The sequence below is a fragment of the Peromyscus maniculatus genome, chromosome 4, assembly GCF_049852395.1.
Source record: "Peromyscus maniculatus bairdii isolate BWxNUB_F1_BW_parent chromosome 4, HU_Pman_BW_mat_3.1, whole genome shotgun sequence".
NCBI classification, from domain to species: Eukaryota; Metazoa; Chordata; class Mammalia; order Rodentia; family Cricetidae; genus Peromyscus; species Peromyscus maniculatus.
The window spans coordinates 144,332,347-144,345,768 of record NC_134855.1 but is presented as its reverse complement, the minus strand read 5'-3'; the positions used below and the strand labels follow the sequence as shown (position 1 = coordinate 144,345,768).

The 13,422-nt window shown below is 51.0% G+C and overlaps 1 protein-coding gene across 5 annotated transcripts in view; it reads left to right on the top strand.

Moving 5' to 3' along the window:
• The first annotated feature begins 228 nt into the window (after positions 1-228).
• The window catches only part of Tox2 (TOX high mobility group box family member 2), a 127,002-nt gene continuing 113,808 nt past the window's right edge, over positions 229-13,422 (top strand). For 2 of the 5 annotated variants that reach the window (XM_015999305.3, XM_015999314.3), the window contains exon 1: positions 238-397. In XM_015999305.3, the coding sequence (XP_015854791.1) occupies positions 299-397 (99 nt within the window). In that variant the 5' untranslated portion in view covers positions 238-298. Of the gene's footprint in view, positions 398-1,124; positions 1,660-13,422 lie in introns of those variants that run through there. The other 3 variants (XM_076571205.1, XM_042276748.2, XM_076571206.1) reach the window with 3 other exon arrangements.

Below are 13,422 nucleotides of genomic sequence, written 5' to 3'. Positions count from 1 at the left end.
GGCGGGACAGGAAAGGCCCACTTGGAACGGCAAGTCACATTAGGGGCGGAGGGCTGGGCGGGGATCCGGGCGACTGCCCAACTCAGGCGAGTTCCAGGGCCCCCTTGCCCTCGGCGGCGCCCGAGGCCGGAACAATAGCGCTCGCGGGCGGGGCGGGGGAGGGCGTGGCGGGAGGGCGTAGCTCCCCTCCGGGCGCCGCCCCCGGCCCGCCCCCCGCGCTTGCACACCGGCTCGCCTAGTGCTCCCACCGCCGCCCGCCCAGGCACTGCCCGCGGGAGCCGCCGCCGCCGCGCCCGCCATGGACGTCCGCCTGTATCCCTCGGCGCCCGCGGTAGGTGCGCGGCCCGGGGCCGAGCCGGCCGGCCTGGCGCACCTGGACTACTACCACTGCGGCAAGGTAGGCAGGGGCCGAGTGTCCCGGGCTCGAGTGTGGGGCAGGAGTCACCTCGCGGCTGCGGACGCGGCCACTTTTGGGGACTCACACGGGGGACACACGCACACAACAGCCCCGTCGATGGGCACGTGCCGCTCACACCGCTACCCTCGCGGCCACACACACGCCCGAGTTGTAGATCACAGGCAGAAGTCAGCCCGACAGCCACCCGCACGACGACACGGTGACACACTCACCCACACTTCGCATTCATTCAGAAGCCGACGCGCAGCGACTCTCTGTCACCCAGCCAGGCGGCCCCACACGCAGCCTTCACCGTCCCACATAAGTCACCGTGCCAGTCATCTGTCGTCAACCACACTCAGCCTCTCGCCCACGTACACGGCTACACTAACACACACAAGTCACTTCACCTATCCGCACACACAACGCTGCTGCACATGTTCCTATCCGCTGTCACAGCCAGTGACAACCGGGGACAGTCACACAAAGAAGTAGCTCCGACAGTTCCAGCTCACACTCACAATGACCCACGAGTGCACACGGTCGGTCACACAGATCCATCCCCTGGACGAGAAGCCTCAGCTACAAATCGCCCTGACGGGCACGCAGTCATACCCGGGCACACCCAGGGACCCCAGCACCCTGCACTCCCCGCCCCCACCCCTCGGTCGTCCATACTCGCGCGTCGGGGTTTTAACTTGTCGGTGCAGTGCACTAATTGGGCCGTTTACTAATTGGCCGTCACTGCCCCACGGCGCCTCGGATTCTATGATGGTGGCGTCCAATCAAGACCTGTCCCTTCCCCGATCGGGGAGCTAGCGTCCCTTCAGGCTTGGGCTGCAGCAAGGAGGCACCTCTAGTCCCCCATTTTTTTCCGGGATCACTGTCCCCAACGCCAGACAAGTCCCCGTACTGCGGCGCCGTCCGGAAGCTGTGCGGGGATCCTGGGACCTAAGGCGTCGGACCCCAGCTCTTCTTCAAGCCCAGCGGGCAGGGTCAGGGGCAGCCGAGCTGCCCGAGTCCCCTTCCCTCGCAGGGAAGCGAACTTTGAAACTTAGTTGGAAAGCCAGACGGTCGGTCGGTGCGTCCCCAGGTCTGTGCGTCGGTCCGGGTCAGGCTGGAGCCGAGCGCGGCTTTTCGTCACTCGGAGCCCGGATTGAGCAGAGCGCGTGGGTCTCCGGGCGGTCGGGGCGCAGACGCGCGGGCTCTGCGGTGCTGCGTGGTGACTGCGCGTCGGATGGCTCGATCCGCGACCCTGTGAGGTCTGTCCCCTTCCCCACAGGCTATCCGCCCAGCTCCTGGCTGCGGGGGTGCTCCCGGGATACTGAGGGAGCAGAGCGTCCGGCCCGATCGCTGGGCCTCCCGGGCTGGGCCTCTGCAAGTGCGTCCTCAGGCCCTAAGGGAGCGGCTGCCGCCAGGAGCCCACGGCAGTTCACCCTGGCCGGGGCGGCGCGGGCCGCGCAGGCGGGGGGCGTCCCGGGGCGGAGGTGGGCGGCACGCATCTCTCGGAGGGGAGAGCAGATTATCTTTTGTGCGCTGATCCGCAAAGTTGGAAGCCTGAGAGGGGGGATGGTGCCTTAGAGAGAAGGCGGGTTCTGGAGCCGCTTCCACTGTGGTGGTGGGAAAATAGATTAAAAACAGCAAGCGGAGTTTTACAAGGAGCTGAAGGATGGGCAGAGGGTCATCTGCCCTTGGCTTTGTTACGTTTAAAATACCAAATGGGCAAGACAGGGTTCACCTTCTGGTTTGGAGGCCGTGGTGGAGACTAGGCATTTGTGTCTTAAAGTCCCGGTACCCAGGCTGGGGAGGAGGTAGAGATGAGCTGGAAGAGGTCTTTTGGAGGTGAGGTATCTGCAAACCCCACCAAAGTGGGGACAGACTGTCTCCCACTGCCGCCTTTGGGAAGCAGGACTCTGCTGAGCCCCCCATCCTACCCCACCCCCACCTCGCGTATTTTTTTTTTTTTTTTAAATTTGGAAGCTCTAGAAACCTCTGACTCAGCACCAGAACCTCCGAGGTCGCAACCCGCAGGGGAGGACTCAGAAGTGGAGGGTGGAGATTTTGGTTTCTAGCTGTGCTCTAGGACCCTGACCCATAGCTGGAGAAGTTTTGAGATTATGGGCGTGGGACAAGGCACCAGAATGCTTGAGAGGAAGGTGTGCCCGTGTGCTTAGATGTGAGATCTGCTGTTCAGTCCTTCATGCTGGGGTGATGGAGCACCTGGCTCAACTTGAGCCAGAGTCTTGTTGGTAGACTCCCCAGTGGGCTGTGTCCTTCTGTGGTGGTTCAATGGGACCAGGAACCCCATTTTTTCAGACTCCAGAAACTGATGGTGAAAGGTTGTGGATAAGAAAATGTCCAAGCTTCAGGCTTCCTCACAGCGGCTCACTATCAGAGTTGAAGGGTAAACTGAGACCTAAGGTGTGGTAACAGCCACACTGGGGCGGTGTGTCTGTCTTACGCGGTGGTGTAAAATGGGTTACAGAGCCAGGACACAGCCCACACACTGGGGCTCTGTTGTTGGGGCCAGGACAAGAGGCTGGTCTTCTCAAGCATTCGCCCAAACGATGTCAGACAACCGAGGGGCAGTTGACCTGGAAGGGCCCTTGGCGACGGTCCCCTTGGCGACCATCCCCTTGGCGACTGTCCCCTTAGCAATCCTCTGCATAGAGATTCCGAGCCCCTTTACATCTGAAGTCATGAGCACTAGCTGTTCTTTTGGTGTTTTTTGTTTGAGAAAACACACAATAATGAAAAGCCGCGGTGGCTTCATTTTAGCTTCGAAATACTTGTGTGATTTATTAATCACGGTAATATTAGCATGTATTAGAAAAGTCACTTACCAGATATAAAGCAAGCATGTTACTTTTAAAAATGTAGTAACAGTGCTTGGTAAGCACAGGGACTCCTGGCCTCTGGCATGGAGGATCTGGGATCTCATGAAGGGGACTATTGATCTCCTCTTTGCTTCATATACGAGAAACTGAGTCATGGAGCAGTATACCCTTGGGTTACTGAGCAGGTGAAAGGCACGATTGATGTTGAATCTAAGTTTCTTAATTCACAGCAGGACAGTCTGGCCTCCGTGTGAGAATCTATCATGGTTTGGGGCTAGGGGACTTGTGATTTCCATTCACAGAGAATTGAATCCCTTCCATTCAGATTTTGGAAGGCATTAACCAGGCAGGGAGCTCCCAGCTCAGTTAGACAGACTGGTGCCAATTAGCCACTGGGACAGGGTGAGCCTAGCTTTGTAGCTCTATATGTGGCTTTGTGAACTAGAGGAAATGATTTCTAGATCCTTAAAAAAGTTTAAAATACATGTATTTATGTATGTGTGTGGGCATGCATGGGAGTCAGAGAAGACTCTCTCCTTCCACTGTGTGTGTGTCCCAGCAGTCAAAGTTAAGTTATTAGGTATGGCAACAGGTGCCTTTACCAACTAAGCCACCTTTGGGCTCTCTAGATCTTTGTTGTTACTGAGTATGACTTAATTTAATAAAATGTAAATGAGATTGACAGATATAAACACCCAGGTACCCACTAATCCAGTCTAGGTAGAGACTATTTCCATCACCTTAGAAAGCCCCTTTTGTGCCCTTCGGTGGGTGATGGCTTCTTTCCTGATTTCTAGCCCATGCAGTTTGTTTCAGTTCAATTTAGGACTATTAACTCTATTTAAGCCCTAGAATTTCATATGCAAAGAGGAATTCTGAGTATAGCTTCTTCTTTGCTCAGCTTGTCATTCAGATTCTTTGTTGGGTGTGTGTGTGTGTGTGTGTGTGTGTGTGTGTGTGTGTGTGTGTGTGGTTTGTTCCACTTTGTTGTTGAGTGGTATTGCTTTCTGTAAGTACAGCACACTTGATTACTTCATTCACCTGATGATGGGCATTTGCGTTCATTTTCAGTCTGGGGAAATTGTAAATAAAGCTGCCGCAAATGTTCTTTTACAAGTCTTTTTGTGGGGAGAGCAAATTACTTAATATCACTGAGCCTAGGTACCCTCTTAAAGTTTTTTCTTTAAGATTTATTTATTTTTGTTTTATGTGCATGGGTAATTTACCTACCTATATGTATATGTAGGATGAGCATGCAATGCCCCTGGAGGCCAGAAGAGGGCCTCAGATCCCCTTGGAACGGGCGTCACAGAGGTTCTGAGTCACCATGTGGGTGTTAGGAATCAAACCTGGGTCCTTGAGAAGAGCAGTCATGCTCCAGCCCCACCCTCTGGATGACACTGCCTACTTCTGAGATTCAGGATACAGGAGTGAAGGGTGCAGGCTAGGATAGTTCTTGGCACAAACCAGGTATTGATTAGTTGATGGTGTTATCAACCCCCTGCCACCTATTCCAGTAAAAGATTTAACCTCTCTGTTCCGAGCATCCTTTATCTCTGTTTGATACCCCCCTAAAGGCTGACCTGGGTGCCACTATCATGGAGCACTCTGTGGCCAGCAACCTTGTCTCATTCTCCAGGCTCTCCCAATGACTAGTACTGCGTGGGATGTGGCATGTTCTATCATCTGTCATTTAATCAACAAACATTTATTGATCACTGCTTTGTGCTAGAACTTTGCTAGGTAACCAATGCTATGGCAATGAAAAAAAAAAAACAATCCCAAATTGTTGCTCTCAAAGCTTAGCTATCTATCTATGGATAAAATATAAAGTAATATGATCAATAGGTCTCTGGATATGAGGTAAGGAAGAGGGTTAAGGTGAGCCAAGGTGTGTGTGAGGCAGGGGGGAGGTTGATGACAGATTCTTGAAAATTTGAAAATGTATGTATATAATGTGAGTCACTTGGTAAGTTTTTTCAGTTTTATTTATTTTTACTTATGTGTACGACTGGATGTGTGTATGCACACATGTGTACAGACGCCTGTAGAGGCCAAAAGAGGGTGTTGGATCTTTTGGAGCTAGAGAGGGCGTTGTGAGAGTGTGGGTGGTGGGAAGTGAATTCTGGCTATCTGCAAGAGTAGCTAGATCCTAACCACAGAGACAGACTCCAGCCTCTGATGGGTAAGTTTTAAAAAGCAGATTCCTGGGCCACACTTCAGGGATTCCCATTCATTTGGTCCTGGGGGATGGACCCTTGGAATCTGAACATCTAGTGAGGCCCCTGTGATGCTACAGCTGGTTACATGTCACAGGCCACAGTTTGTGCAGTGGCGGCTTGGTTGTTTGTGTAGTTTTGTGTGGGCTCCTGGAAGGCAGGAACCATGCCCAGGACTTGGCACAGTGCCTTCTTATAATGGCTCAGTAAGTAAGTGGTGGTGGGTGAGTTATTTTGCTTTCCACCCACACGATTCTGGGCACAGCATCGTGTAAGGATGGGAACGAGGAAAGCGTGGTTACTGAATGACTGGAGGTCCCGTTTGGCAAAGTCCATGAAGTGGAGGTTGCTCTTACTGCCTCCTGTCCTGGACTTGGGGTATCTGAGGACTTCACAGCATCTGTGGGGGTGAGATTTGCACAGCTTCCTTCTGCAGGGGGCAAGGGATGGTCCTGTGGGAGGAGCCCTGGGCTGGCTGGAATTAAGGGGCTCTGCCAGGAGCCCAGCATCTCTGCAGGAAGCTCTTTACTTTCATCTAGTCCTGCATCCTCCTGCCCAGAGGGTCCTCCCAGGATCACGCTTTTGTATGTGAGGAACAGCCGCCCAGGCCCACCACCACTCACTCCAGTCTCCTCAGAGACTTTGAATGTGTCATTAGCTTTCCCTGACTTTCTGCTTCCCTGTGTACTAAGGAGAATCAATCAGTGACATCACCCCTTCAGGACAGTATGGTGTGCAGATACAATGAAATGAAAGGCTGGGATGTCTTCTATAATTGTGGTGCATGGAGGGATCCTCCACCAGGGCATGTGTGTGTGTGTGTGTGTGTGTGTGTGTGTGTGTGTGTGTGTGTGTGTGTGTGATACTTTTTGAAGAGTGTATAAGCCTATTTTTCATTGCTATAACAAAATGCCTGAAGCAGGCTGACTTTATAAGAGAGAGTTTATCATGGGTTTCAGGCTAGCTTCAGCTACCTAAAGAAACTGTCTCGCTGGGCAGTGGTGGCGCACACCTTTAATCCCAGTACTCAGGAGGCAGAGCCAGGCGGATCTCTGGGAGTTTGAGGCCAGCCTGGTGTACAGAGTGAGATCCAGGACAAGCACCAAAAACTACACAGAGAAACCCTGTCTCAAAAAACAAAAAAAAAAAAAAAGAAAGAAAGAGAGAGAGAGAGAAAGAAAGAAAGAAAGAAAGGAAGGAAGGAAGGAAGGAAGGAAGAAAGAAAGGAAGGAAGGAAGAAAGAGAGAGAGAAAGAAAATGAAAGAAAGGAGGTGATTTAGCCTGTAGCTTGGAGGCCGAGAGTCAAGAGAGCACAGCATGGGCCTCCTGAACGCTGCCTCTTGGCTGCCTTACCTAATGGCAGGCACAGGTGTGGAAGCCAATGACTGAATCTGTTTCAAACCAGAACCATTGAGTTGGGAGAGGCAGCGTTTGCTGCTGTGAAAACATCCCTGTCCTAGAGACCAGCTTCTCAGCTAGTGAGCAACTCCCACGGCCTTTTGAAGGGGTCTTGAGATGTTGTCCCTGTGTCAAGGGACGACTCTTGCGTTCCCAGAGCGGGCCTGGTAGCTAAGTGCTCAGAAGACATCTGCTCGTGGCCTGAGTGAACGCGTGAACGAAGGGCTGCCCGGTTGTCACTATGCTGGAGGAGCTCAGCCTCTGCTTGCCTCAAAATCTGAAGACTGTGGGAGTGCCTGGAGTCTAGCGCAGGGCGGGGGCCAAAGACGAGTCTCTGAGTGATGGGGTCCAGCGCTGTCCCTGAGCCAGCCCAGAGGGCAGTGCCTAGTGGGCCGAGGAGCCTGCAGTGATGGAGCAACTGGGTCTGGGCACACTGCACAGGCTCTCACAGACCTCCGGCGTGTGGCTGCTTGCAGTTCCTTTGGGTCATCTCTTTGCTTCCTTGGTTTCTTAGAGTCCCAGGACTCATGTTCAGTGTGGGTTGGCTGTGGGATACAGCAGACCCGGGATAACATATTGCCTCAAGCATCAGGAACACAGGTAAGTCATTCAGAGGTCCAGTCTCTTCTCTGTCTAACGGCAAATCAGCAACTAAGGTCGGAGGGTTGGAGATCACAGTACTCACTACAGCAAGGCACGCTTTCATTTCCATGCACTAAGAACAGAGCACTTGAGTTCAAACATTAAGAGTCAGCCCTTGTGCCCTGTGAAGGGCGGGCTCTGGCTTTCCTAACAGCACTCATGCCCTTCTTTAGGGGGTAGGGAAAACAAGGGGATGCTTAGAACATTTATTGGCTTGGGCTGGTGACCTGGGCACACAGGTTAGCTGCTCTAGGCCTTTCGTTTTTGTTTTGTTTTGTTTTGTTTTGTTTTTTGTTTTTTGCTTTTGGATTCACGAGGGCTGTGGTATGAGGTGTTCAACCCCACTGATGCCACCCACCCCCCGAGCTGCAGTGTCAGGTCTGGGTTCACATGCTGCTTCACCAGGAACAACTCTCCAGTAGGGACAGCTATAGCTCCAGAGCTAGGTGGCTGTCGTCATTCCCATCTCTAACCAACTTTTTCCTCTGCCCAAGCATGTGTCCCTCTCCTTCTGGGTGTCCTCTATGTCCCCAATCTTCCCTCAACATAAACCCTCCCTGGGTATCTCTCCAGTTCTGATTATGTTTTCATGAAACCCAAGTAAACCCAAGGTGAAGGGAACCCCCTCAGAACCTGTTGAGGAGGCCCCCTGACTGTCCAGGTCCAAGCTATGTACCCCAGGCCTATGAGACATCCCCATATCCAGAGCAGAAAGATGTTCTCCTCCCAAGGCTCTAGGCTAGAACTGAGTGGTCTAGTTCCCTGACCAGCAAGATTGGTGCTACCCTCTTGTCAAAAATGCTAGCTGCCCGGTTGCCTCTTAGGTTTACTAACTCAGAAATTTGAGATAGAGCCCGGTGACCTGGATACTCTCCCACCACTGAGCCAGGCCAGCGTTTGAGACAGAGTGCTCCTGGCAAGTGTGGGGAGCCACATACACAGGCTGTTGAACTTTCCCTTCAGCAGAAGACCAAGAAACCATCATGGAAACCAGTCTGAAGTTGGGAAAGTGAAGCCTCTGTCCCTCTACACCTACCCCGACTCCAAACCAAGCAGGCTGAACTGTAGCATGTGGGTGTCCTTGCTTCCCTGCGGGCAGGCAAACCTTACCACCATGGTGGACAGATCTCCCAAGGTACTTTTCCCTCCTCCTGGAACACCCTCCCACCTCTCTATGTGCCCCCACACAGGCCCCCCCCCCTTTTAAGACTCAGCTATGTGACATCTTCCCTAAGGTCAAGCGCAGCCACTGCCCCTGGTGATTTTACATGCGTTTGTTAGTCTACATTTCGAGTCAGTAGATCGCAGCCTTTGATCTGGTAAAGACAAACTTTCTCCTCGTTGAGTGGCTGAGGATCAAGGATTGGGCTGAATTCTCAGCACCAAGCACACAGTAGACACTCTATAAAAACCCATCATGTAGCTGAGAAACCCGGCAATAGGCACCATAAAACTACGATCTTCCCGCTCACTCCAGAAGGCACCAGAAATCCCAATTGCACCGTAGCAAGTTTTAAGCATCAAGGTAATTGATCAAAATTTATCACCCTGTGTTACACAACATCTTCTCTCTAAGATATAAAATTACCATTTACCATGACTCATTAAGTTAATAATTACCGACCATATGTTTTTATTGCTTCTCCCAAGCTGAGGTGATAAATCACCCTGTGGGTTTGGGTCTGTGTAAATACAATGACTGCCAACTGTGCAGATACGGGATTTACTGACAAGAACACACAGGACTGAAGTACTGGGCTGAAAACAGCCCCACGAGCCTGCCAGGCCCTGCAATGATGTCTTTGAGTCCCCAGAAAAGAGCTTCTCTACCAGGGCACAGTTTGTCATAGCGTGTGGGGAGGGGGTTCTTCTGCCATCTAGCAGGTGGGGGCCAGAGATGCACAGGAAAACCTCCATCACAGTGTATGATTGGGTCCAAAGTGTTTGCTGGGCTGGGGCAGGGAAACGATGTTCTAGACCAGCAGTGACTTCCACCGTGTCTGTCATTTTTATCTGTGATGACTCCTATCATGTATGCTATTTTCACTTTCACAGCAAAACCATAAGATAGTGCTGTTCTTCAGCTGTAGGTTGGGGCCACGCCAGTGAGCAAAGCCTTTGGGCTAATGCATGGATCTCTTCATTTGCCCTGTTCCCAGCCTCAGCTGACTCTCTTGGGACTTTACAGGGTTTGGTTAGGGGAGCTTTTCCAGAGACTGTGGGCTGGGGTGCACGTTCCTTAGGGCTCCCAGGCTGTTGTCAGTCTGTCCTTCAGCTTCTTTATTTCTGGTGGTGTCTCAGAGTTTCTGATTGCCCTCTGGGCTCTTATGGATGGATTGCATTCTCCCATATACAGATCTGTATCTGAATTGTGAATAAATATGCATTAGAAGGTATATACAATTATCTCTACTGTTTCTATGATAGACTGAGGTAGGTAGCTTTTGATTTTTGTCATTCTGTTGGGATTTAGAAGCAAAGCGAGAAGGTGAAAGTATGTTTGCCAGCTGCCTGAAGCACCTAGTTCCTGCTTAGTGAGTTTCCTTTGAAATTTTGTGGTATTTTTGTGGGTAGAAATAAGCACAAATCATTTACCGACACATTACCATTTGTAGGCGGAGAACTGACCCAAATAGCTGAAGTACCACAGGTGGCCGAGAAACTGGGGTTTGGCCTTGTCTCTGTGGGTGGCCTCCACATGAAGCTCCCTCCTGAGAGGTGTGTGCATGTGTGTTCCTGTTCGCGTGTATATGTATGTACATGCAAGGGTGTGTGCAGCCACACGATGTGCATGCATCTGTGTGCACACATGCAGGGACTTATGTGCCGCTTGCTTTTTCTGTTGTAGAACTTTCTCTTCTAGGGGTCTGGTAGCTCCAGATGGGCCTCTTGCCTTAGGTCTCAACTTCAGGCCTCATTTGCCAATAGGTCGCTTCCACATTACAGCTAATTAAAGCGTGCTTATCTCGAAGTTGGGCCTCATTTTCAGAATGATTTAGAACCTTGTTGGAAATGATTCTGATTCCATAGTTAACCCCAGGTCAATCTCATGCATAAATTTCATTGTTGCACCGTGCTGTGTTTCGGATGGACCTGGGCTTTCCTGAGAGGAAGGTAGACCCTGGGCTTCAGGGCTTGCTTGTTTATTCTGCAAATATTTGCTGATAGCTCCATGGGTGAGTTCAGGAGCCCCCCTGCTTTCTCTGTTCGCCATACCCACCTGACAGTTAAGTTAACTTTTAATGTGGAGCCAGGTGGTGGATCACACGTGACTGTGAGTCTGATGAAGTCCTTGGGTTTGTATTCTGGGGCTTAGATGCTGGGTAACCTTGAACCTGCCTCTCAGCCTCCTGAACCCCATTTTCCTAATACTATACTCTCACCTCATGTTGGTGTCCAGATCTCTGGGAGATCAGAGCAATTGTTTTCTAGCTCATTCCTGCTACCTGGGGCTGCTCAGGTCACATGCCCCTTGGGAGAGCAGCGAGTATCACCTCCGTCCAGGAGTTTACATCTTCAATAGAGAATATGAGAAGCCTGCTTTTCACTGCAGCTCCCCCAGGAAGCCTCTTGGAGTCAATGACACATTCAGACCTAACTCACAAGACTAACCCAGGTGAGGCACTTGGCACTAGTGTCCTGGAGGCATTTGTAACGGGAGCCACAGCTTGCTCCTCTCCGTGGGAGGCACTCTTGTAGCTGTCTGTCCCTTTGGGGTTCCAGAGATGGCGGGACCAGAATACCTTCTCTGTGCTGTCCCCTCCCTCTGGGTTTTAGTCCGGGCAGAACAGAGGGACAAGTGCATCGTGGCAGGTGGTTTGGGAGCCACCTTGCCCTCACAGCCTGCTCTCCACAGCAGCCACATGTCTCCTTAACTGCCAGGGTCCCCACAAGGGGCATAGCACTACAAATGTCACTGTGCTCAGGAAATCCCACAGTATGGCTACTCTATTAGATGTTCGTCATCTGTAGGTGGTTTCTCCCTGACTGGGTGCAAGTCGGCAGCCAGGGGCATTGTTTACTGCAGAGCACACAGACTGAGCATGTGCCAGTAACATTTGCCTCCAGTTCACAGGATGGGATTTTCTTGCAGCAGGGGGTGGATGGAGTGGTTTGATCATAAACTGTATTTACTGTCTCATTCATCCAAGGGTGGTGTGTGTGTGTGTGTGTGTGTGTGTGTGTGTGTGTGTGTGTGTGTGTGTGTGTTAGGAGCATGTGCACTTAAGAGCACATATATATGCACAAGTATGCATATGTATGTAGTTTACAAACACATGTGGGTGTGTGGAAGCCAGAGTGGCATTGGGTGTCTTCCTCAATTGTTCTCCGCCTTATCTTTTGGGACAGGGTCTCTCATTGAACCTGGGTCTAGACAAGGTGTCCAAAAAGTCTTGGGGATCCCCCTCCCCATCTCCTGCTCCCCTGTGCTGGGATTACAGGCACCCCCGGCTCTTTACATGGGTGCTGGGGATCGAACTCAGGTCCTCATGCTTGCATGGCAGGTGCTTTAACCACTGAACCTCAGTCTCCTTTGGAGGGAAAAGTGAAAGTCCTCAGGATGCACTGTACATTTTCTGGTTGAGCTCTGTAAGACGTACATACATACACAAAACCACATACCCATGAATATACCACACATGAATAACACATACACATAAACAAACATATGCACAAATATACCACACTCATGAGTACATGATATACCCAGCATACATGAGTACATACGTGAACAGCATATACACATAAACACACATACATGACCACATACCACACACAACATATATACATATATTTACATATGCATGTACATACATTGACCAAGAAATATGCTTTATCATACTCACCTGGAGTCATACCTGGATGCCGGTGCACTTAGTACCTTTTCCTCATCCATTCACTCCACCATCCAAACACCACATCCAGTCCATTGTGTCCACGGCTTTGTGGCAGGTGACAGGTACAGACGGTGAGTCACTGGTGGCCCCTACCTTGTAGGAGCGTCTGTCTTATTGATATATGACAAGAGTGACTTCAAATGTGCATGCTGAGTTATAATACACTAGGTGTGATAACTCAGGATACCATGGGATCACCAGGCCTGGCCAGAGACAGATCAGCTTCTCAGACAAGAGGATGTGTGCCTGCTCCTGCAAGTGGCCGGAGCCTGGGTGGTCACTCCAGGTAGAAGGAAGCAGATGTAAAGGCTGTGAAGGCACAGAGGTGACGGATGGGCCAGGGGATGAAGCTAGGGAGGGGAGCATTTGGAAAGCTATTCATTATTTCCAATCCTCGGTCTCCCTAGCTCCAAAAGGAAGTAACCGTGTTTGTCTGTTTATGAATTCAATAAGGTAAGAACTCATGTTTAAGCACCTGGCAGCATTAACTTCGAGTTCCCTTTTCAAATCTAGCTGCAAATGCCCAACTGCTAGACTTTGATTTTAAACAAGGAAAGAACCAAATAATAGAGTCTCAGCATTGTTCACATTTCTGGGAGTCACTTTCTGCCCTTTCAGATGGAGCCTTAGACAGTGGTCAAAGTCCCTGGGCCCTGTCTTCCAGGATCAGGGTGGCTGTCCTGGAACTCACTGTGTAGGCCAAGCTGGTCTTGAACTCACAGAGGTCTGCCTGCCTTGATGTTAACAATAAGCCACTACTGTATGGGTCCAGGTGTCCCCAGGACAGTTTTCTCTCTGGCACCCCATCGCTCTTCTGTTTTTCTGGCTGCCTCCTGCTTTCCAGTCGGGGACCTTCAGCTCTCAAAGCAGTTTAGAGACATTTTCTGTCCAGTGACTGAGTGTTGCATGCTGGGAAGGCTATGGAGCCTTTGTGGAAATCTTTCCTCTGCAGAATGAGAGCTATCTATTCTGTGTGCAGAAATGAGTTACAGCTCAGAGCCACATGATTCCAAATTGTCCTCTCAGAGCTC